General features: G+C 45.1%; 5 protein-coding genes across 6 annotated transcripts in view; 2 read left to right on the top strand and 3 right to left on the bottom strand.

Moving 5' to 3' along the window:
• LOC126561246 (inositol 1,4,5-trisphosphate receptor) overlaps nucleotides 1-24235 on the bottom strand; it is a 437037-nt gene that overhangs the window by 199051 nt on the left and 213751 nt on the right. The gene's annotated exons all lie outside the window — the stretch shown is intronic.
• Nucleotides 1-24235, top strand: part of LOC126561609 (protein wech) — a 374746-nt gene that overhangs the window by 235490 nt on the left and 115021 nt on the right. The gene's annotated exons all lie outside the window — the stretch shown is intronic.
• Nucleotides 483-18337, bottom strand: LOC126561547 (neurotrophin 1). The gene is made up of 5 exons (XM_050217760.1): nucleotides 17801-18337; nucleotides 4614-5530; nucleotides 2187-2327; nucleotides 1848-2003; nucleotides 483-1765 (listed from the first exon to the last, which is right to left on the bottom strand). Exons 1-5 carry the CDS (start codon nucleotides 18335-18337, stop codon nucleotides 628-630), a joined length of 2889 nt encoding a protein of 962 aa, XP_050073717.1. The 3' UTR covers nucleotides 483-627.
• Nucleotides 10914-11855, bottom strand: LOC126562757 (trypsin-like). Its single transcript, XM_050219335.1, has 2 exons — nucleotides 11803-11855; nucleotides 10914-11737 (listed from the first exon to the last, which is right to left on the bottom strand). Exons 1-2 carry the CDS (start codon nucleotides 11834-11836, stop codon nucleotides 10914-10916), a joined length of 858 nt encoding a protein of 285 aa, XP_050075292.1. The 5' UTR covers nucleotides 11837-11855.
• On the top strand, nucleotides 12126-12995 carry LOC126562772 (serine protease 1-like). The gene has a single exon (XM_050219355.1). The coding sequence runs from the start codon at nucleotides 12146-12148 to the stop codon at nucleotides 12989-12991; it is 846 nt and encodes a 281-aa protein (XP_050075312.1). The 5' UTR covers nucleotides 12126-12145; the 3' UTR covers nucleotides 12992-12995.

The following is a 24235-nucleotide window of genomic DNA, read 5'->3' as shown; positions in this document are numbered from 1 at the left end:
CGAGTGTTCAAGCACTCCAATCGTCGACAGTCGTATGCATTTTTTACTGCAAAATTGATCGCAATATACCTTAAAAATGCTGCTGTAAAAATCCGATCTTGTGAAATAATTTCTTTCAGGTTTAACTAAGATTAAAAACACACACACACAAACACACATCCATCGTTTTACAATCACAGCGATACTTTTATTTCTGTCCATTCTGTTAAAGTAACGCATCCTACCCCGCCATCTCTTCCGTTCCGGGGGCACAAAATACAAAAAGCCTGCAGCAGTACTTCATCATACAAGAATTGCTCGTATGACGACACCACTAGTTTTGGGTTCGCTTTCAACCGCGAACCGCTTGGCAAGTAATAATTTTTATCGTTCGTTTTTATTTTGCTTCTTAAATTCATCGAAAAGGGCGAAACGTGGCCGAGAGAATCAGGGGGTCTGCTACTTGGTGGATTCGTCTCTCTGAATAGCTTGCTGCACTTAACACTTAACACTTAGCCGGTAGGTTTTAGTTATAAATTAGCTACATCTCTAAAGGGGGTTGATTGCGTGAAATCGAGTGAGTATTGTTTCTTGTTCATTCGAAGCGCGAGTGTATGTGTGTGGAAGGGTGGGTGGAACTGGGGATCGTCAGTGAAACCGTGGCCTACCGGTAATTACCGGCTTCCAGCTGTTGAGCGACGTGTGACTGTTTAGCCCGATCCGGTCAATCTGTTCCTGCGTAATGTCCGGCACTTCTTCCTCCTCCTCGAAGAAGTCGATGATCGGATGGTAGTTGTAGTTGATACGCTGATGGCCATTGGTGGACGTGACCGTAGTTGTGCTGGTACTTGCCGTGCTGGGCGGTTGGGGTTGTGGCATAGTGGACAGCGGAACCGTTGGGTTAATGCCAACCGACGTTGCGGCCGGTTGCGATATACGGAAGATGACGGGCGTCTGTTGCTGCAGCGTGGTAAGGGGCGGCTGTGGAGTGGTATGTTGTTGCCGACGGCGATGCTTCTCGATGATGTTTTGGGCCTGTGTTTGGGGCAGTTGGTCCAGCTTGGTGGGTGGCAACACAGCCACCTGATTGAGCCGGGAATCCGTTTCGGCAATGCTTTGATCGCCATGCTGCTGCACGTTTGCCGCCTTGCGCAGTGGTCTCCTGTTTGGTGCTCCAACGTTTCCCGCTCGCTTTAAAGCGTTTTCGGTGGTGTAGTGCGGACCTCGCTTAAACGGGATTCCGTACGCAAGATCGTTCGGCGGAGGGCTCAGATACGTGTCGAGCGTTGGAGGTGCGATAAAGTGCGGGTGCTTCGGTTTCGAAATGGCCGGATGCTTCGGTGGACGTTCGAATCTTGTTTTACCCTGTCCTGGCGGTGGTGGGGGAGGTGGTGGAACAGCCGGAAGATGCAGAGGACTTTCGTATTTTGGTGGTTTCACCCGTTGGAACCCGTTCGAGAACTGGTACGCAATGTTATCGTCCGACTCGTCCTCATCGACCTGATCGAACTGAAGCGTCGAGTAGTGGTGCGTGTTGCGGATCAGTGTCGATGCCGATTCGCTCGGATCTTCGTGAATCTTGGACTTGAAGTCGTTGTAGCTCGTTAGCGGAGGAAACGTTTCCCGATACCCATCGATGTGGCAGGAGCAGCAGGTCGGCACTTTAAAGATGTCCACGTGCAGGCCCCGGGCAGCATCCCAGCTCAGCAATCGATGGTAATTGTAGATCTGCACGCAACGCGACCGGAAATTGTCTGTCAGATAGGTACATGAGTCTTGTGGTGTGCTGCAAGTTAATTTAAAAAAGCGCAGGTGAGAAAGTGAGAGTGAAATGTTCAAGCTGGTCCGGATGGTCAGGCGCTACTTACCTGCACTTTTCTAGTCGAAGCGTCTGCGTGTGTTCGCCCGTGTTGACGATATACTTCCACTCGCCGGTTGCCGATCGTGCCTTCTGTGGGCGTGCGTACCGGATGATACTGGGGCACATGCTACCCCCCGCTTTCGATGGGTCATCTTCTCGCTTTCTGCATCGGTGTAGCGTGTGTGTCATTTGGCATGTAAATAACAGAAATGAAATTGAAATCTTCCGAAAGGTTTTGCATCCCCCAAAACTGCATCGCTTTCTATCCAGCGTCGGGATTGAGAAAGCCATCCGAGCTGACCAGTCGCTCGGCAGTCGGATGTCGAAAGTTTGCACCTTTTCTTACCTGAGCTTGGTGTTGATGCCCTGCGCAATTTCCTCCGGCTCGTACACGGTACGGTCCTGGGCGTTCGCTTTGTCAATGTACTCGGCCAGCAGGGCACCGATGGCATGCCGGTGGCGCGTAATACTGTACATGATCTCGGAGCTGTAAAGAGCCGGATGGGTGCGGTCAAGATCAACCATTAGTGGTGGAAGATGTATGGTGGCAGTTATATGTAGCACGAAACGGGCACGAAAAACAAACGCCCCAAAACAAACACGGACAGTAACTGACCATCCTCCGGTGAAAGTGGTTGGAAAGCAGGGGCCAAATTTTCAATTTCTATTCAATCCCAAAAATGATATTTGTTTACCACATGTATAGAGCTTGATTTATCGAGTCATAGTCGTCCGAGTTGACAGCTAAAAATCAAGCACTTAATTAGTGACAGATGTCAAGCGGCAATCATAGATCATAGAATTTAAATGTTCCGTTTCGATCAGTTACGAATAAGAAAACGTTGCAGCAGCAGCACCAGGAAGTGAGAGTTATTTTATTACTTCGGTTAAAAATCATCCAGTGCAGTAATTAAAATTGCACTCCATACCATAGCAACAAAAATGCAGTAAAACAAATGGAAAGCATCTCAATCAACAGTAATATTTGCGGCCCTCGCTTTTGCAACGGCTTTTGGCACATTTACATTTACAGCGGTGGTAAAATTATTCCCTACTATCCGCACACCGTTCAACCGTACCGCGTAAAGATTCAAGTTGTACGGTTTACATTTAAGTGCCTTACTATGCAGCTGCTACGTTCGCGGCCCGTAGAGTTGTTAAACAATAATGCAGCAAATCAACACCCAGGGTTGGAATTATGTTGTTAAAATGTGCTCGCACCCGTCCGCAAGGGGATGCCATTTTCTAATGCTTTTAATTTACACAACAGTCCGAAGAATCCATTTTCCATTTGCTGATACTCATACAGACGGTTCACGCGATTCCGCATCGTTCACGTGATTGCCACGGCACGGCTGATTGCGATTGATACGCACGCATTATTATGCGTTGATCGGCCCTGATGTTGTTGCGCCTTTGTGCGGTCGCCGTGAAAGTGGACGGAAGTAGGGCTTTTTGTTTTCTTTCTTCCCCCGATTGGTTGAAGCTTGTTCCGTTTAGCGATGTCACGTTTGGTGGAGCGTAAGGAAACGTTAGCTCACATTCCGTTACCGTCGTTAGTCGAGCGTCAGCATTGCAGAGTACGCGTTACTTGTAGTTGATTTTTTATCGTAATATTAAGCCAAGCCACGATTGTGATAACCAAAAAGTGATCCCTTTGCGATAAAAACTTCCACCTCCATGCGTTGATAAATGATTCATCAACATTCGTTGCAAGCATTTGTTGAAATGCGTCGGCGAGAGGAGGGAAAAAACACGCACAAACGTGAATGACGCTCGTAAATTCAAAACTGGAAAAATATAATGAGGAACTCCCTCGACTCCCTCTGGACGTGCATCACAACGCACGCCTTATGCAATAAAGTGCAGTGCAATCTGCTGTTGCCCTTATGTTACTCATCTATCAGCCTAATCGATCTTCTTGATTCACCGCGATATAAAGCGGTTGCGCTTGAGATTGATTGAACGAGCTAATTTACGTGTTTTCCATCTGCCCCGGAACGGAAGCTGAGACGGATTTTTAGTTAGGCCGGATCTCCAACCTTTGCTAGAAAATAGTTACGGAGAAGGAGAAGTTGCGTTGGGAAGATGGAGAAAGTTGAAGGCTTAAAATTAAGCACGCTTCACATTCCTGTTTGGGAGTTCAAGATGACCTGTCATCAAGCAAAAAACACTAAGGCCTTCAGAGATTATGTACTACCAAATGTACTATTACGAGCTGCTAAAGTCTGTACAGTGGTTGTAACTTTTTGTGCAATAAAAATTCACCACGATCGAACCCCCACCGATAAACATGGTGCAAACACTCCGATCGTATCCTTTTTGCCGTTGGAACGTGGCGTTGATCGAGCGGCATCTGATCAATCAGCGCATTACGGTTCGGTTACGCATGGTCACCGTAATCGTACACGCGCACAGCTTCACGTTTCCGGTCGATCAAACCGTTAATATGCGAATATGCTCGTCACGTTCCATCTCAGAACATCGGGGGTGTCGGGCATTAAACACCTGCCCGAACACCGATCGTGGAACGCAACAAAGCTGTTCAAAGAATCTCACAACAAGATGCCTCTACTGCCTCGCCTATTAAGACTTTCTCCCATTATTAGATTGTTTTACAACTTCTTCACCCTCGCAACCCCGGGAGGACCGGGTAAAGATGTCGACGATCGTGTGATCGAGTTTCTACACCCTCCTGGAAGGGGAAGGAAACGTACGGTTGGCGGTACGGCACCACTAGCAGCCGTCTCTCGCTGCCTCTCTGCACACTTACGTGGGATAGTTGGCGACCCGGATACAAACACCGCCCGAGAAGTATTCACACTTTTCGCTCGGCTGTAGCGTGTGCAGTCCCTGTGGTCGCTGACGGCCACCGATGAGTTTCTCTGCCACCGGACCACCACTGGACGTGCTGTTACCGTGCGTGGCCGTACCGGACGCACCGTACGCATCCACTTCCGTTCCATTGAGTCCGGCGAAGGCAAGATCTTCGATCTCCTCCAGGGTTAGCTTGTGCTCGGTGACGGCGCTGATGACTTCCGGGCCGTGGGTAGTGGTTGGCTCGCGTGATAGTGGACCGATCGCATTTACCGGTCCGGAGGACGACCCGGCTGACTGTTTGGGAGAGACTTTAGGCAAGGTGACCGGTATTGGCCCGTCGGAAGCCATCGCGAGCTGATCGCGCTGGGTGCCGGTAGCGTTGAAAGCGGTCATGTTAAGCTTTCGCTCGTGGTACGTCATTCGATCGTCCGAGTGTTTGCCGCGTGTCGTCTGCTGCACGTTAAAGCGAGGCAATGCTTGTACGAGCTTCTCGAAGAAAGGTTGCGGCTCGTCCCGGGCAGATCGTCCCGCTTCTTCGTTGCTGGCGTCTGTTGAAATGGTGCGCACGTTGGCTGGCTCCTGTTCGTCCACCATCAGTCGACCATCGTTCAGATCGGCAGTAACCGGCGGTACATCCTTCATGCGAAACCCATGTGGTTCCGAGCGTATGCTAAAGCTCCGCCGAAGCAAATGATTGGACAGAACGCCCTCATCCTCGACCAGTGCTTTATCGGCTTCTTCCAGTCGCTCCCAGTGCTGCTGCTGATCGTGCAGTAGACTCTCCTTTTTGGCCACGGTACGGATCATGTTCGCAATGTCGTAGACGAGCGGTAGAATCAGCTCCGGCCGGTTACCGAACATCGATTTGACCTGCAGAAAAAGAGAAAAAGAACAGATCAGTGATAAATCCCGAAATGCAGTAATCGTTTCGACCCAATTTGCTCGCATTCCCGTACGATCGGTGTTCTAATGCCGTAAGAATGTAGGCTACCGAACGCGTGCCGCAATTGCTGCCAATGAACGGAATTTACTCGAACCCGTCCACTAGGCCAATCGGATCAAAAATCCAGTTCTTTTACAGATATGGCAGATGCTTCTCTACACATTCAGTCAATCCCCGTGCCGTTTACCGTTGGCAGGTGATGTTGTAGCGCTGCTGTTGTTGTTAATATCCATTAATTCGCAAACTACTACAACGCATCTTTCACCACCACACCGAATCGTTTATCCCATTATTGGCTTCATCAATTCCGTACGTTTTTTTTTTTTGTTGGATGCGATAAATATTCATCGTACGATAGGGAATGGAGTCTGTCTATGAGGAAGTTCATGTGGGGTGTGCCTGGCATAGAATTCATGATGCGCGATTGTGTTCCTGTTTTTCGTTAGTCATCTTTCGTTCGATTCTTTTTGGTTTGGAGCCATGGTTTGGCGGATGAATTGCAAATTAGTGTTTAAAAATATATTCGCGGGTGGCCGATGAATGTCTAATTTTGGCAATTCTTTGACCGGATAATAGGGAGAACGTGTGTATCGTGTGCCGTGTGCTAAATTATCTTCAAATATTGAGAATAGCCAGTAGAGGATCTAACGGATGGTGGAGTAGGCGATTGCCTATGGTCCTACTTGGTACAAGGGGTCTAGTAAAAGGAGCCCCGCGTTAGCAGCTTTATTTATTTATTTATTTATTTATTTATTTATTTTAATTCAAATTGTCTGCCTCTCCGGGCTACACAATGTATATCTTTAAACTATGATAGGGGGGGGGGGGGGGGAATTATGATGAGGAGTCATTAGAAATAAAGGATTTTTATGAAGTAAAGGTCGTGGACTCTACAAGGCGAGTTCGGAAGCAGGATATAGGAATGTTGAAGTCGAGCAGCTCGTGATCTCTGTTCAAAGAAATGCAACCTCTTAACCAAGGATCATTCTGGCCAAAAACCGAACGGCGGGAAGGGATGAATATGGGTGGTCTATCACGAAGTCGACGAGAAGGGACATACAGGGGTATAGAAGATAGAAGTGAAGGAGCGTCGAGTTCAGAGGAAAGGATACATACGATGAAGTAGGACTGCGCGTGCGAATGGCGGGATCTAATATCTATTAGACCCAAGATACGGCAGCGGAGAGAATATGAGGGCACAGGAACGGAGTAACCGTGTAGAATATTACGGACAGCGAGGCGCGTAAACTTCCTCTGAACCCTCTCTATTCTCTGCATAGCGGTTTCTCCGGCTGGGGTCCACACTACGCTTGCATAATCCAGAACGGAACGAACTCAGCAACAATACAGTGCCCTCTGATCTCAGAAGCCATGCGGAAAATTAGGCCTAGTGCTCTATTAGCTTTATTAGCTTAGCTATTACTTCATGGTTAATGTGTTCATCGAACGAGAGTCCCTCATCGAACCAAACCCCAAGATCTTTCACGTTGGTTACTTTACTTATTTGGGTGCCGCATAAGGAGTAGTTCCATAACGGCCGACCAGCAGAAGTCCTCCCGAAAGAGACGACACAACATTTAGGGGGGCAGAGCACCAACCCATTGTTCAAACACCAAACAGAAAAGTCACTAAGAGAGCGTTGGAGAGATCGACAGTCGGAAGACGAAGACACGGGGAAAAAGATTTTGATATCATCAGCAAAAAGAAGGTGTCCATCAGTTGGAAGGACATTGATGCAGTCATTGATGAATAGGGTAAAAAGGATAGGACAGGGTGCACTTTCCCGAGGTACGCCAGACAAGCACACAAATGAAGATGAAAACGATCCCAAAGTTCCAATCTGACTGAATAAGATCGATTCGAAAGAAAGGACCTGATCCAGGACAAGATTGGTCCACCAAACACAAGTTTCTCCAATTTTGCAAGCAGTAGGTCGTGTGGCAAACTATCAAAAGCTGCTTACAATCAGTGTTGCATGGAATTCTTTGAAGTTGGGTGGTAGAGGCGACAGCAACGCATTGCATTGTTTTCTTTAATAAAACTTGAATTTAGGAACAAAAGTTTGTAATTTTCATAAGTCAAACACGAGTTTCCTCTTTGAATCGTCGAAACAGATTGATCTTTTATTTTTTGACATTTTCTTGACATTTCCCGTCTGACATTATTGTGACATCCACGATAAATAAAGACTGCGGTAGCCTCGAAATCAAGGTCTATTAATTATCGATTTTGAGATTACTACAAGTTCAACCTTTGTGTGCGGCCTTTACGCCGTAAGTATAAAAATGTTATAAAAGGTTACCTATTTCATGTATTCATCCCTGAATTGGCAATTATTAGACCATGCAATTATTTAGATTGATTTTCCTCTTCAAAGTGATCTAGAAAATTGTATTCGGACGGTATTGGGGCAAACCTAGCTTAGCCACTTAAGTTCCTCCAGAATCCCCAAACACTCCTTTGTTCCAGTGCTCGCTTTGAGTAGCTGACTACTGTAAATTAAGAGATAAAGCTCTCAAATTTTGACAGTTTGTAGTCAATTATTCGTTGACCGATGGACCGGCCACTAGAAAATTTTGCCACATCTTCTAAGGCACACGTTAGAAGGCCGTTAAACCAAGAAGAAGATGCGAATCATTGTTGATCGTATGATTCCTATCCAATTTCTGTCAATGCATCATGAAATTTCAAAAACCATCTAGCATAGAAAATGGTAAGAATTGTGAAAAAGAAAATGAAAAATCTACCTTGGTTAATCTATTTTAAAAAGTTCGAAACATATCGCCTGAAGTGTATGAGCCCAAAAGACCTTAAACATTTTACCACCACATTCATTATGCTTTCAACACTAAACACTTGATCAAATGTCAAGCGTTACACGTAAATCTTTGCGAAGAAATTCTCTGAGCTCTCCTATATCTTTTATTTGATGCAATAATTCTCTTGCTAAACGTTACGTAAAGAAGGAAGCTGGATTTGAAAACATTGTGAAAGCATTCTTATCCTTATCGAGACCTAGACCAATAAACAAGCTATCTTATCGTCTGAATCTGGAGCGGTGTTGCAATTTCCTCAAATCAGCGTAGAGGACTATAAACAATGCGAATCGATTTCGTAACCAATATTTTATTATGATCGCATTTATTATCGCCCGGTGTAGTCAGGATGCAGACGAAAGGAGATTTGCGAAAAATAAAAAAGAAATCCGCTTCATTCTTTAAATGTGCACTAGCTTATCAACGAAACATGGGTTGATCACCAGTGCCATTGCGTGATAAAGTGACTTTTTGTGTAGTGGATTAAATGATAAAAAACATAAAAGAAAGTATTATCGCTAAAGCAAGGAAACAATCATGGGTTAGGGAAACACGTAAGAAATATGTTTACCTAAGGAGCGAAGTGAGAGAAAAATCAAGCAGCGCATAATAGAAATAAGTATTTCTTTAAATTCACCGCATTTAAAGAAATTACTAATCCATCATACATTGCTCAATGAACAATCAGTTCTGTAAATTAATAACCACTGAATAATCAGCTGAATCACCGAAAGGTGATCCATGTCTGGCTGATTAATATTGACAAGAAATTTCCTGTTCCAGACCGTCTGCTACAGGCCGCGGGAACGTATGGCCAGTAGCAATCTAATCTGTTAAATTTGGAACGGTGTTGCAATTTCCAAAAATCAGTGCATTCCCCATCCACTATGGTTATAAACAACGGGAATTGAATTTCGTAACCCATTTTGTGTCTTATCACAATCATAACCGCTTGATATCGTCGCAGGTAGAAGATTTTGCGATAAACATGTAATCCGCTTCCTTCTCCAGATGCTCAAGTTATCAGCCAGTGGTGGGATGGAATGATAAGACGGCTCATTTACAAGCGGCATGATGTGAAGGCCGCATGGCTTGCAGTACGCGCGCTTAGTATCGATCTAGCGTTCGGCAACAATGCAGTGGACAATTTTTCTCGTTTGTTTGGCGATCGGTAAGTTTGCGTCGTGTGAACAACGCGAATGTATGGTTGTTAGCGAGCGATACTAATGTTCGATCTCTCCCCTAGCCATTCCGCACATCAGGGCCGACGAGATAGTAGATCGGGGACCCCGTCTGCTTGGAGGTACCAATGCACCCTGGGGTCAGTTCCCGTCGGCCGTATCGATTAACACCACGTTCAATCTGCACTGCGGTGGTGCGGTCGTAGATCGGCAGCACGTTCTGACCGCGGCGCAGTGCGTGTTTAACGCGAACCAAAGATTGATCGACCCGTACTGGATCACGGTGCGTGCGGGTGACATTGCGCTTGCCCCGGTCGGTGCACGCCGGCAGACGCGCAAGGTGACGCACATCTTCGTCCATCCGCAGTTCAACATCCGGACGCTGGAGCACGATGTGGCCGTGTTGCGGTTGGACCGTCCGTACGAGTTGCCCTCGAACACGATCAATCTGGCAAACCGGACGCGCCGTATTGTACCGAACGGTGCCGCCTGTCAGTTCGCTGGATGGGGTGCATCGGCGACGGCAGTTAATGCGCCGGTAAACGTACTGCAACGGTTCCTGCCGATGACGGTGAACGATCGCGATACTTGCAATCAGGCCTCGATGCATGCCGGCAGGGTGCTGGAAAGTCATCTGTGTGCTGGCAACACGGCCGCCGCTGGCAATGCGGCACCGTGCAACGGTAATGCCGGTACGGGACTGTACTGCGAGCGGAACCTTGTTGGCACGCTGTCGTTCGGTATCAACTGTGGCGTGGCTAACAATCCGCCGATATTTACGCAGGTGCGATTCTACAACGATTGGATTGATCGACAGTTTAACCAGACGGTGGGATTGCCGGCTGGGTGGACTCCGGCGGTGTTGTAAGGGTGCTCTTTGATATTTGGCGGATCAATAAAAGTGTTCAAGCTGAAGTATACTCGCTGTGTGGTTTGATTGTTATAAAATTGGAATATAGAATTTCCTGGATATACATTTATGTTATAAAATACTGCAGAGAAAATTTCTATCTAATTCTTATAAGGTGGAACAGCCGCTACTTGGTCTTGGTCTGTTGAAGAAGTCCTCGATCCTGCTCACGATCTAGCGCCGTCATTTGCCAATCAAATGCATCGGTCTTTCTAGAGGGTAATTGAGTCGAATCTCAGTTGTATTTACGTATATCACAGAGAGAAAGTTTCAGGTTGAGCAAGTTCATCTGTTTTTAAGATTCACCGTTTCGTAAATCCCAACCAATAAGATATTGATCTTCAGAATGTGATACTCGATATTGTCTTGTCTTTATTGTAAACACGTCCGTACAATGCTCGCCTTACATTACCGGAATGGGCGAAGATCCGCCGAGCGGTATGTCTTGCCGCGAAAACTGCTCCCGTATCCAGGGCAGATAGAAGCGGATCTGCGTATACACACCCGGATTGTTAGCCTGACCACAGCCCAGCCCCGTCGACAGGATGCCAGCTAGGCGGCCCTCGCAGAACAGCCCCGTACCGAGATTGCTGGCACAAACACCCGGTCCAGCATTCGTCGCACCAGCACAAATCATCGACTCGCGAATGTTTCCAAGATGTATCGCCAACCCGTTGCACGTGTCTCGGTTCAGGATCGGTGCGTTAATAAATTGCTGCACCGGCGTTGCGGTCGCATTGTTCCATCCCGCCACCTGACAAGCCTGCCCGTCGAAGGCAATTTCTTCGTAGAACTGCGCAAAGTCCAAGTTCGGCACCGGCACTATCGGGATGAAGAAGTTCGAGCTCGTCCGCAGCACCGCAATGTTGTGCTCGAACGTGAACGGGTTGTACTGCGGATGGACGTAGACCGCGGTGATGCCGATACGAGGTGCAGCGAAGTTAAGCTGCAGCATGCCGGACAGAATGTTGAGCTGGTTTGCGAAGATCAGTGTGTTCTGGGGCGTTAGAACGCAGCGGGCCGCCGTTAGGACATGGTTCTCGTTGAGGATCACTCCACCGCAGAATGCGTTGTTCGGCGGTGCCGGTAAACCAACGGCTACGATCGAAGGAAACTGTCCGTTGACAGCGTTGGTGCCGCCGGCGATGAAGGGCAGAAATGGATCGTAACCTTCCTCTTCCTCGGCGAGCGCATACCGATGCGCACTAGCGGTGGCACAGGTAAGGGCTTGAAATAGGAAAATATCGTTCAGATACGACCGGAACGCTTTGAAATGGATGACGCAAACCTACCGAGAGCCAACACGGTGAATACGATACTCTTCATGGTGCGATGTGCTGCGAACGGACACTTCCAATACACTGAACCGGGAAAGCTGCAAACGCTGCTGTACACTGGCCTTCCATGCGTCGTATCACTGGATCCCAATGTTCCCCTTTAGGGAGTCATTAGATCGAAAAGGGTGAGGTTGGGGTTAAGTCCATTATCATGCCGATACTACCCGCACCACCCCGGGCGGTTGATAAGATAAATCTCTTCAACACAATCGGTAGTCGATACTGCATGGTGCTTAAACGTCGGTGGGCACAACTTGCACTCAGTTGACGTCCAGCATTAGCAGGCAACGGACCAAAGATGCAGAAGTTTGTAGTAGCATTCGCCGTACTGGCGCTGTTGAGCGGCACCCAATCACTACCGTCCGAAGATGCGGGACCACGCATTACCGGAGGCACTCAGACGCTGCTGGGCCAATACCCGTCGGCGGTAATCATCGAAACACCGTACATTACCCAGAACTGCATGGGTACGGTGGTTAACCGGCAGCACGTACTGACCGCGGCCAGCTGTGTCATGAATCCGACCACGTTCGTGCTCATCAACCCGTTCTGGTTGCGCGTCATCGCTGGAGACATTAACGTGACACCGGTATCGCCCAGGCGCGAGGTTCGCAGCGTCATCCGCAGTTACGTCCATCCGAACTACAACCGGCTGACGGATGGCAACAATCTGGCAGTACTGCGCGTCGATGTGCCGTACCCCGAGTTTCACAACGCGATCGAGCCGGCCCTGTTCAACACGCGCCTGCTGGCGGACAATACGCAGTGTCTGTTTGCTGGATGGGGCGCTGCCCAGAACCAGGAAACGGCTGCCGTACGTCCGAACCAGTTCGTCGTAACGCAACCGATACTGACGACAGCTTCCTGTAATGCGGGCAACGTACACAACAACCGGGTGCAGCAGACGATGATCTGTGCAGGTGCACTGGCCGCGAACCAGAACGCCGTCTGTCGCGGCAATATGGGTGGTGGATTGTACTGCAATGGGCGTCTGGCCGGTGTGTTGGCGTTCGGGTTGGGATGCGGTGTCGCTAACCAGCCGGCCGTATACATGGACGTGCGACAGTACACCCAGTGGATCGAAACGCAGTTCACGCGCACGGATAACCCACCGCCCGGCTGGACACCGCCGCAGCCATTGTAAGTGCCATTGTACAGTGTGGCGCACTAAATATCAAACTAGCCAATAAAACATTTCGCCGCCATCGTATGAGTGACACACAAATATTTGCGATTGCGACCAGCGTGGATGCTTTCGTAGAGGAGATCCGAAACTTTCTGTCCAGTCAGAGCCGTAAGCGATCCGAAGCTATTTGAGGGCCATACAGCGACTAGAACAAGCTCCACAATGAATTGAATGCATTCGTTAGAATACAAGATTTCTTATTTCATTGCGAGATCTTCACATCAAAAAGGGTCGATATCAAACCTGCCTTCTCCCGAGGCTCCCGATTCCGAATCGATCAATCGAGTTATCGATCTTGCATGAGTGAATTTTTCCTATTTTCTGTGTTCTACGAATTCTTTATTCAACAGTTTAGTTATGCGTCAGACGCTTTTCTGCAGCCGTTTACATTTCATGCGGACTCCACCCTACCGGCATCGGGTGAGTACGGCTGAGCTGTTGATGTATCCAGTGAGTTGCAAACCGAACTTGAAGGAAATGGAACCGTCTATTGTTTTCACTCGTCACAGTCGTAGCTCCTATTGCCATCAACTCCCCATCGCAAAACATTGCATCGCCCTGAAGAAGCGTGATATCAGAATCCGTAATGTTTTCGCTGCACTTGCCTTCTTCCTGTCTTATTAACTGTAAGCAACAACTATCGCACGCATTACGATTGCGGATGATCACATTATACGCTTGCAGGATTCTGGTGTCTGTGCTTCGGACTCTCACTACATCGCATTGATGAGCTTGTGGTACGATGCGCATGCGAATGTGAGCCTCCTCGATGGCATTGCTCGGTAGATGGAATGGTTCAGCAAGCTGCAGAATAATTTTATAAGAATAAACGAAACGAGCCGTACGAAAGCTACACAAGCGAAACACTCCAAGACAAATCCTTTACATTCGGTGATACTTACGCGTATAACCGCGATGTTGTTGTCATTTTGACGCACACGATAGTTTTCGTGTACGAAGATGTGCTCCGCAGTGCGGGTTTGGCGAGTGTTTGCCGGAATGGAAACGGTAAGGTCGCCTCCAATTACCTGTATCAACCGGGCCGTATGTGCCGGATGTCAGCACGTGGTTCTCATTGATCACGACACCAACGCAATCCAGATGACGAGGAGTACTTACAAAAACTACCGACGGATATTCACTCCAAACTACGTTGCGAATAATAGTTTCGGTTTGTGCCCAACACCCAGCAACGGTGCCAAGCAGCAGAATAAAGGCGAACACTACCCTTGCCATGGTGTAGAAACTGACTGACTCGCACTTACTTGTAGCGGTCGATTTTGGATAACCAGAAACCACTAACGTGCGCGTATATTTTATACCTTATTACTTCCAACGTAACTGATAATGTTTCATGAGGATAAATTCTGATAACAAGTTCCTATGAAAAACTACGATTTTATTTCGGATGAAGAGCTGTGAACTGTCTATCAGATATCAGATACCACTGCTGGAAACGAAAGCAGGCCCGTTGTCCCGGCCGTTGTGTGTTGTTTGACCCAATGACTGTAGGCTGTTCCATAGTAGACTAGCGTTTCCTTTTATTATTAATTACCTAACCTAAACTCGTCCTTCAATGTAGTCTTTGATCGAGATGTCCTCATCTCGCTCAAAACTCCACCGGGTTCCATCCTTCCGGCATCGGTTGCGTTCGATTGAGCTGAGCGTTGATCCAGTGAATGTAGAACCGTATCTGGGTGGACACCAGGTTTGGTTGTGTCGGTTGCTGCTGTCCTGGAGGCAGGAACGTGTACGATTGTATCGATGTCAGCTCGCCGTTGCAGAACATCGGATCACCCTGCACGACATTCATCACGGACGTTGTGTACGTGCAGAGGGAATTCTCCTGTACCGTAAGCTCAGTACGCTGCTCGCCAATACACACATCCCGGTTGCGTATGTTCACGTTGAACGTTTGCTGTCTCGGGATTTCTTGGCTCGGATTAACATCGGTTCCGGGTGCTCTGTACCAAGTCACGACATAGCACGGATGATTGTCTGGCACGATGCGCATTCTGATGTGTGCCTCCTCGATCGCATTGCTCGGCAGATGGAACGGTTCGGCAAGCTACGCCAAATACCATTAAAAGGCAGAAATGAGTTAAAAAAGAACTTGCTGGTGCACTGAACTGGAAGTTCGTTTCTCGATCGCGACTACTTACACGAATAACAGCAATATTGTTTTCAAACGTATGTGGACGATAATTTTCGTGCACAAAAATATGCTGCCCGGTACGTGTCTGACGTGTGGCGGAAATTGGGACCACATTAATGTCACCGCCAAACACACGCACCAACCGGGCCGGAAATACGCGCATCCGATCGTAGCTAAGCACACAGGACGCGGACGTTAGAACGTGGTTCGCGTTCAGGACCGTCCCGAGACAGTACTGATTTTCGCGTGGCGTCTTCACCAGCACCACCGACGGAAACTCGCCCCAAACCGTGTCCCGTAGTACGGTAGGCGTTTGGGCATTGCTACCGCACAATGCTCCAATCACGAGCAGACCGAATAGCGCACACTTGTTCACCATGGTTCGTTTCGCCCAAAATTTACCGAATGCAGTGCTCTGCTGGAGCTTCAAACACTTACTGAATTGTGCACTGGCAACGGGAATGCTCGCAAGTGCTTACTGCGGGCAAGAACAAACCCACACAAAAAGAGAGAAGGTCAAAAAGTAAAAGGGCCGCCAAGTCGGTAATATATTTTTGTCAACTGATAAGAGACTAATGCGGGCAAAAAAAAAAGGCTTTCCAGTGGGAATGCTGTCTGCAGCTACTGGTGCACATCGACGCTTAAGCCCTTTAATCCCACCTTAATCATTGGCATGTGACGCAGACCGTGTTGTGAAATGTTATATCAAACGAACCAAAGAAGCTCAATGAGGTGGATGAAAAAGTCTTATCCAAATTTACAAATTGTTGAGCATTTCAATTATAGAGAGGAGAATAATCAGAAATATTAATCATTTACAGCTGTCTGTCACAGGTAATTGGTTGTTGACATTGATGTTGAGCTACGAGCAGATAGTGATTTGAATTAGTGAACACCAATTCTAACGAGAGTTATGTCTTACATTATACGTGAGCTAACAGAACGCTCCCTAAACGATCCCTCCTGCAGTCATGTCATTCTTTTTTGAAAAGTAAAAAAGCTCACCTATCGATCGAAACCAAGAATCAAATGGCTCAACTAGTGTTATGAATGAATTGCTTCGTTCACGTTCTTTCAAGAGTCGTATAAAGAATTTTCTGTTTCCTTGTTTATATTTGGTGAGCTGAACTCTAGAGTTAACTCTGAAGCATAAACTGCACTGCATAGTATTCCTAAATAACCTAACCAGGCTATGCTAAAGGATTAGTACGTTTTACAGCAGGCGTGAGCAACCTGTTGCCCGTGAGCCGCATGTCGGTTTATATACGGCCAGCGAAGCTATTGAAGCTCTTAAGGCGCCACATCACCGCCCGGCTATATCACTGATTTTTTACACAGCGTTGAACGTGTTGAAGTACGGAAGCAGTTAGTTCGATAAAAGATAAGCTGCAATAATCAATCTTTCAAATATTTATCATTAATTGCATTATCCATCAACATAACTGATGTTGAAAATAACTTAGTTTCATGTTTTGAAACAAGTCGTTGAGCTGATAAATTGTTTGCTAGCTCAAGGATTAAATCATTGGCAGATTAAGGAATTTCTTAGTGGAAATGAATGTGACTGTTTCGATGTTATTTATTATTCAGAGGTTCGTTGGCTAACCAAAGGTGATGTACCGAGACGATTTTTAAAGATAAAAAGATATCTGTTCCCAGAAATACGCCGGCCATCGAATGGCTTACTAGACTTGCTTGATATCATGCAGTTGGATAGTCACTCCTCACTATGGAGGGTCGGTCCGGATGGGATTTGAACCCCGGTGCTACCGTTTGAAGACCGGCACAGCTGTCGCCCTCACCACTGGGTTGTCCTTTATCTAGAATATCTAAAAGGTTCAAATCTGCATTGAATCTAATCTGGTAAGATATGTTAGATCGTGAGCGAAGGAGCTGCTGGTGGCGGTCTTGGCCTGCTGCAGAAATTCTCTAAACCGCTAGCGATCCAGCGCCGTCCAGACTTTACGGGCTGGGTCGTCCGATGTCATTCTAATGGCATGATCAGCCCACCGGAGACTGTCAAGTCTAATGCGCATTTTCGACGTATGTACATACATACAAGCTTTCGCTCTATCATCAGCGAATGCCAGAAACTGGATTGACTTGCGGAAGATGGTCCCCGAAGTTTCTATCTCTGAGTCCTTCTTTCTACCGCGGATGGTCCTTTCTAGCGCTAGGTTGACGAGTAGACAGACTAGCCCATCTCCTCAGCGCAGAATCTTGGTGATAGCAAAGGACCCCGAGAATTTACCCCGCTCTACTCATTAAACAGGACTACTTAACCCATCACTAGGGACTATTTTTATAAATGATTTATTGAAAATTACTGCTAATTGTACTGATCTTCTTACTGTTTTATTTACTTACTAGTTTGAAAAACTAAATAGAATCGCTTGAAAGAACACAAAAATAATGTTACTTGATCGTTAAACGTAAAATGTTCATTCTGCACATTCGATTCATTCAGAGGATCATGTAGACATAGGGATCTTCTGGTAGGAAAGAATTGGCAACGGAGAATTGTCGGAGATCAATATGCAGAAATTTAAACACCCAGACGACCACGTAAAGCTTAACCGATTTGCCCCAAGCGAAATAAAATCACTACTAACCTGTTCCAACGATAGGGTGTGTCCTTCCCGTGAATTCACCTGCGCCGTAATCAGTGCCGCCAGGGTAGACTTTTGCGTTTTCGACATCACCTTCAGCAGTGGCAACACTTCACCAAACTTTCGCTGGAACTCCCGGTTGGCGAATGCCTTCAGCATGATCCGTTTCATACGCTCCGCCTTCCGCTGGAAGTCCATCGATCCCGTCTCGACAAAGTCCACATCGTCCATCACCTCGAAGCTGGTATCGTCGTCCTCCATTAGGAAGGGTTCGACTGCATCGCCCTGCACAGGAACAATGGTACCGTCACCCGGTGGTGGTGGTGGTTTGGCATAGCTGATGATTTTGTGCGATGGTTGCATCTGCTGATCGCTACCATCGTTCACGTAGTAGTACTCATCATCCGTCTCATCTTTACCATCGTCTAGCTCGAAATCGGGCAGACCCGAGTCGGTTGATGCTTCGGTGCTGGAGTGAAGCAGCAGCAAATTAGTCCAGAGGACGACGACCACTAGCGTTAGCTTTACGCGTGATTGCATGTTTTGGGCGGGAACGTTACACTGACACTGACGTATTGTTGTGCGATTGTTTTTTCACTAATTACTTTCGGCACAGGGAATGGGCACGCGAGATATTGTTCACTTGTTTCATGCTCGATCGTGCTATGAACCAATGTTCTCCTGTCTTGTGCGGTGGCTGGATGAGGAAAATCGTTTATTTAGCATAAATTTGTATTATCAATTGTTTTTTGCATAAAATTATAGTGAGAAGCGCAATTCACTATGAACATTATATTGAGCACATTGTTCTTAACACTAGAACTACCGCAATTTTGACGCGTGCAACTCTACCGCGACCAATCAAAATGACCGGAAGTTACCAAAAAATTTGACGAACATTTTCATACATTTTTAAGTTCATATACTTATCTTAATACACATTTGATTGGTTGTTTCTTACACTAGCATTGAAAAACCATAAAATAGAATAAGTCAATACTTTATCCTGTTGTGTTGCAACATCGAAGATTCAAAGCATCAGCAAAATCATCAATGCATCATTTTACTGCAGCCTTGTTACTCATAAAATCGTTAAACTATTCTTTGTTTTTTGTATATTATATATTATCTTGTAGTCATATCACAAGGAATACGTCTGTTGGTTATAAAATAATCATCTTTTTGTGAGAATTTCGCATTGAAATACGCTGTTCATCGTTCCACAACACTACCAGTCAAAGTGATCGGTTGAGGTAGAATTGCCCTTGATGTAACTTAATATCAATATTAGATTCTTTTTCTTGGCTTAACGACCTTCTAAGGTCACGCCAGCCATGGAATGGCTTACAAGACTTGCTTGATATTATGCAGTTGGATAGTCAGTCCTCACTACGGGAGGACGGGTCTGGATGGGATTTTATATTATATTAGGATTTTAATTTTTAAATTCATAGAAATGAACATCCTATTGAATGTGCAGGGGTCATGCATCAACATCGATATATGTAATTGTTTATCAATAAAAAATAAATCCACTTGAAACTAGTCATAATGACTCGTTCGATAGTTCTAGTGTTAATAACAGGTTGGCTGATAAGTCCCCGGTCTGACACCCACCGTATTCTCCAGATCTGGCCCCCAGCGACTTTTTCTTGTTCTCAGACCTCAAAAGGATGCTCGCAGGGAAAAAATTTGGCTGCAATGAAGAGGTGGTCGCCGAAACTGAGGCCTATTTTGAGGCAAAACCGAAGGAGTACTACCAAAATGGTATCAAAAAATTGGAAGGTCGTTATAATCGTTGTATCGCTCTTGAATACTATGTTGAATAATAAAAACGAATTTTGACAAAAAAATGTGTTTTTCTTTGTTAGACCGGGGACTTATCAGCCAACCTGTTAATACCTGTAATGTATAGTTTAAAAATGAAGAATTTGTGGCGAAGTATTTTTAATTGAGACAGGAACTTTTCTAAATAAAATATTGAAGACTATCTTCAAAACATTAATAAAACGGAAAACGAAGAAATAAGGCTATCTTTTAAACAATTTCCATAACGGACAAGTTCTTTTGTAATACAGACAAAAATGATTGATTTAATACTAAATTTTCAGGAACCGCCAAGAGAAGAAAAAATATCGATAAATCCTCAAGGTAACGTTTCACAACGTTTGCTTGAGAAATCAACTCATTCAATATAATTTAAACATGATTCACCATTAAATATATCATTCCATGGGCTTTCAATCAGGATCTTGCCAACTTTCATACCACAAGACCCAGTTCCGTAACTAAGTGGGCTTTGATTGAATTGGTACAGAATTGCTAGCCGCTAATTAACAACCAAAGCGATTGTGCTAGTCGCAGACGATAGAAGGAAAATCGAACGGAAGCAGTCACACTTTCGATTCCAGCTGGTCAGTGATTTGTCACACGCATCCGATTACCGCTCTCACCGCAAGTCAACTGATATCATCACGTGGGTAAATAGATCGAGCAGGTTGTTTGCTTCGTGGGTTGGCGGTGATGATGTCCAACGTGTCCATCGGGCATGAATTTCCCTTCTCAAGAGCAGCAGCAAAACTAACCTACCCCAAACACTAAACCACACCCTGCTCTCTGATCCTCCCTTTTCCCGCCCCGGCGTTGACATTTGTCGGGCTTTCTAATTAACGCAAACCCCCGGGACCGCGAGCTGTGGCTTGTTTTGCGGTTTCAGCTGGATGATTTATTTAACAGGAAATCGACTAAAAACTTAACCCGGGAATGGTGCAAACAAAACTGTTACAACAACAAAAAAAAAACTGGACCAATTGGAAAGTGATCCAATGTGTGTATGTGTGCGTGCGAGTTTTTTAATAGATCGTAAAGTGAAAATTACTTGCCACAATCTACGAGCTGGTGCTGGACCACTCGACAGGACGACAATTTCAGCACTGGCGAATGCTTATCACGAGTCTCTGCCACCCGAAGCACGTTACACAAACGGTGTACGGCTCGCTTCCGCACTGACTGCCGTTGGCTTTGCTTCGTGAGGAAGTGGCGAGCGGCCGAAATGAAGCGACCGAATGGAATCGAAAATTATGCGCCAACTGACGCCACACGCTTTGCGGACTGGTGTCGCACCCGGACCCGGTGCGGTGGATGGTTGCGCATATTTACGATGGCCGTGGCGTGGTACGCCACGGTGAGCATTTAAACTTCCTGCTGCATACACACCCAGCCAGTGCAATTCGGATTGGGTAATTTTGGCGTTGGCTTAATTCTGATCGGATCGTACCTGGGCAGGTACGGTGCCCCGTGTGTGAGGGCATGCTTGATATGCAGAAGTGCGCTGCTTCGCTTCCTTTACGTGAGCACGTTACGTGCTCGTACGATCAAGTTGTGTTTTGAAACAAGTGTACAGCGAAGCCGTGAAGCCAACGTAGGAATAAATGGAAGAAAAAATAAAACGCCACAACCACAGACCAGGTCTTCCTGCATCCTCTAGAGCGAGTCGGTTACGCGCTGGTTGGTTTGGTCTCGTTTTGCCGGGCGTGAAAACGTATCTGTGTCGTTGCAGGTCAGGGTGCATCGGGATGTAAGGGTGAACTGAATTATGATTATTGAAGTTTGTCGGTTTTGAAGTGGGAAAGATATGATGTTTTAGCGGTGGAAGACGCTATTTCTTTATTTTTGAGTTTTTCAATGATTTGTCCACCTTTACTATCTGTGACTTGGATGGAACGATGATTTGAACCCCTTAGGAGCTTCTAAGTCTTGCTCTCCCAACTAGATTAGATGGCCTGTTCTTAATGGCAAACAGTAAATACTTTAGCTCACGCAATTGGGTTATTTTCATTAATAAAATTATTTATATTTGAGTATTACAGCTCTCCAAACATTCATTTCTAATTTTTGGACTATGTGGTGCCTTTTTATTTTAAAAGGAAAATTCATTAGTGATGAGAATTCCCTTCTGACACCTATTAGGTTCGTTCCGTTCCTTTATTGCAACGATCGAACCTAGGTTCAAATTAAATCACAAAGTAGGGTTTTTTCTCCCACATTGCTCTATCCATTGGAATGTTAAACCATGGTATTTATCCATTTTTTTAATGCTTGTTTCCTATATCCAAGCTCCATTATATTTCAACAAAAGCAACGCCTAAAGTAGCAAAGCAGCAGTGATGCTTGTACTATTAGGGTATTGTAAAATAAAGTTAATCTCATGCAGCTCGTCCCCTCGTATTTCCCGTATTGAGAACTGTGACTATCCAACTACGTAATATCCAGCAAGTCTAGTAAGCCTTTCGATGGCCGACACGACTTAGCAGGTCGTTAAGCCAAGAAGAAGAAATAAGGTGAACAATATTTTTTGTGGAACAATTGTTAGATAGACGAGAAGACTAGACTGACAACTCCTACATATACATTGTGACGCAATTCATTTTTTGTTGAAGTAGGTTCAAAGATCCTACCAGGTTCGTTTCGTTCCTCTCTGTAAACTAACCAGTTCCGTTCCGTTCCGTTCCGAAAAAATGGAACATTCTCATCACCTTTTCTTCTTGCTTTGTTTAACGATCTTCACGCTGGCCATCTAAGTAACTTTTACTAGATTTGCTGATACCACGTAGTTGGATAGTCAGACCTCACTACGGGGGATCAGTCCAAATAAGATTTAAACCCCGGCCCTGCCGTGATGAAGACCGGCGTCATTGTCACCTCAATAGACATTACCATAATGTATAATTGATTATCTATCTATCTATTATTTTCTATCTATCAATAAGTACTTTCAAAATTTGGTTTGAATAAATCGTATCAAGAGGGTTGACTGTTAAATTTTTACACTTTTGATTAAATGTTACAAATAATTACCCAACAAAGTTCCAATTCAATAACGAGTAATATTGAGCCGTTTTATTAGGGTTTATAAATTGCTGTGTAGCTCATAAGCCAAAATATTGCAACATTTATTTCCAATTTGCATAAAGAAGTATTCAAAACAGATGCATATGTAACGGTGCAACCCCTGCTAGCAGCAAAGCAATAGAAACTAGCGTGCTGAAATAATTCAAAAGCTCATCCTGATGGCGAGGAGAAATGTGAAATAAATTAAACATAAAAATAATATTGTTTGAAAGAGGCAGTTGTCGATAGTGGGATTAATCAGCTTTTCATACGATGATTAAATCAAGCTTATCAAACGGCCTATCATGAAATTGTAAAGAAATGTATTATTTTCAGTTCTACATCTCCAAATAGAAATCATGAAATTCATGCCTTTGCGATGTAAACGAATATAGGACAACTCAAGAACCAGTATCAGACCTGTATCATTCGAAAGGCGATTTCAATTTGTGAATCGCGATTCAATTACGATTGAAGATTATTTCTTGCCTAGCAAAACTTTCTAAATCGTGGCTCTCTTTTCATCTGTAGAAAATTGTGTGAATTACTTTGTACTTTAATGAACTTTTTTTTAGTTAGTCAAGTATATTTCCATTTTAACAAATTTAATCTTACACTAGTGGCTGTGATCTTCATATTAATGGGTACGAATGCATCTTCTCTCCTCATTGGCATTTTACCTTATTAGCAACGTGGCTGATTGGCGATTGAGTGTTTTTTTTTATGTTAAGGAAAAAAAAGTGTTGGAAATTGAAAAATTCTTGAGTTGAAAGAAAACTTAAGCTATCGTTTCTAACCTATTCTTATTGCTAGCACTTAATTTAAACAAATATTAACAATTACTTTAGACGACACGCTTACAAACTACTAGCTTAAGAGGGCAAATCTCTTAGCATTTTCACCGTGCTGGAAAGGCACTTGGCATCATATGCTGCTTTTTGTTTTTTGTTTTTTCAACATTTCCTCTATGGTGGGTAAGTTACATTCTAAGTGAAGTGTATACGTTTTGTACCAAGGGGGAAATTTGAGAATGGCTTTTAAAAATTTGTTTTGCGATCTTTGCAGATTTAATTTGTGTGCTGGAGAACAGTTTGACCATGCTAGTGATGCATAAGTTATGATTGGGTGAACTAATGATTTGTATAATAACAATTTGTTATGGAATGAAAGTTTGGATTTTTTGTTGAAGAAGCAGTATAGGGTATTAAATATTTTTTCGCATTTCATGGTTATTTTTTCTATGTGGGTTTTCTATGTCAACCTTCTATCGAGAAATAGTCCAAATAAAAGTATTTAATCTAGCTTGACCATGCAATTTCGTTACCGTTAATTTTTAAATTCATGCAAGGAAGTTTGCGGGAGCTGGTGCATCTTATAAAGAATATGGCTTCAGATTTAGCGCCGTTAACATAAAGTTTCCACTGTTTACAGAATTTAGAGTACCTTATAAGGGCTTTATTTCGTGTTTTAATCACCGTCTTCGGGTTTTTTGCTAATGTAGATAGTGCGACATCATCAGCGTAAAAGCATTGTCCGTAATTCAGCATG

The sequence above is a fragment of the Anopheles maculipalpis genome, chromosome 3RL, assembly GCF_943734695.1.
Source record: "Anopheles maculipalpis chromosome 3RL, idAnoMacuDA_375_x, whole genome shotgun sequence".
Lineage (NCBI taxonomy): Eukaryota > Metazoa > Arthropoda > Insecta > Diptera > Culicidae > Anopheles > Anopheles maculipalpis.
This window is presented reverse-complemented; position numbering and strand designations above follow the sequence as displayed.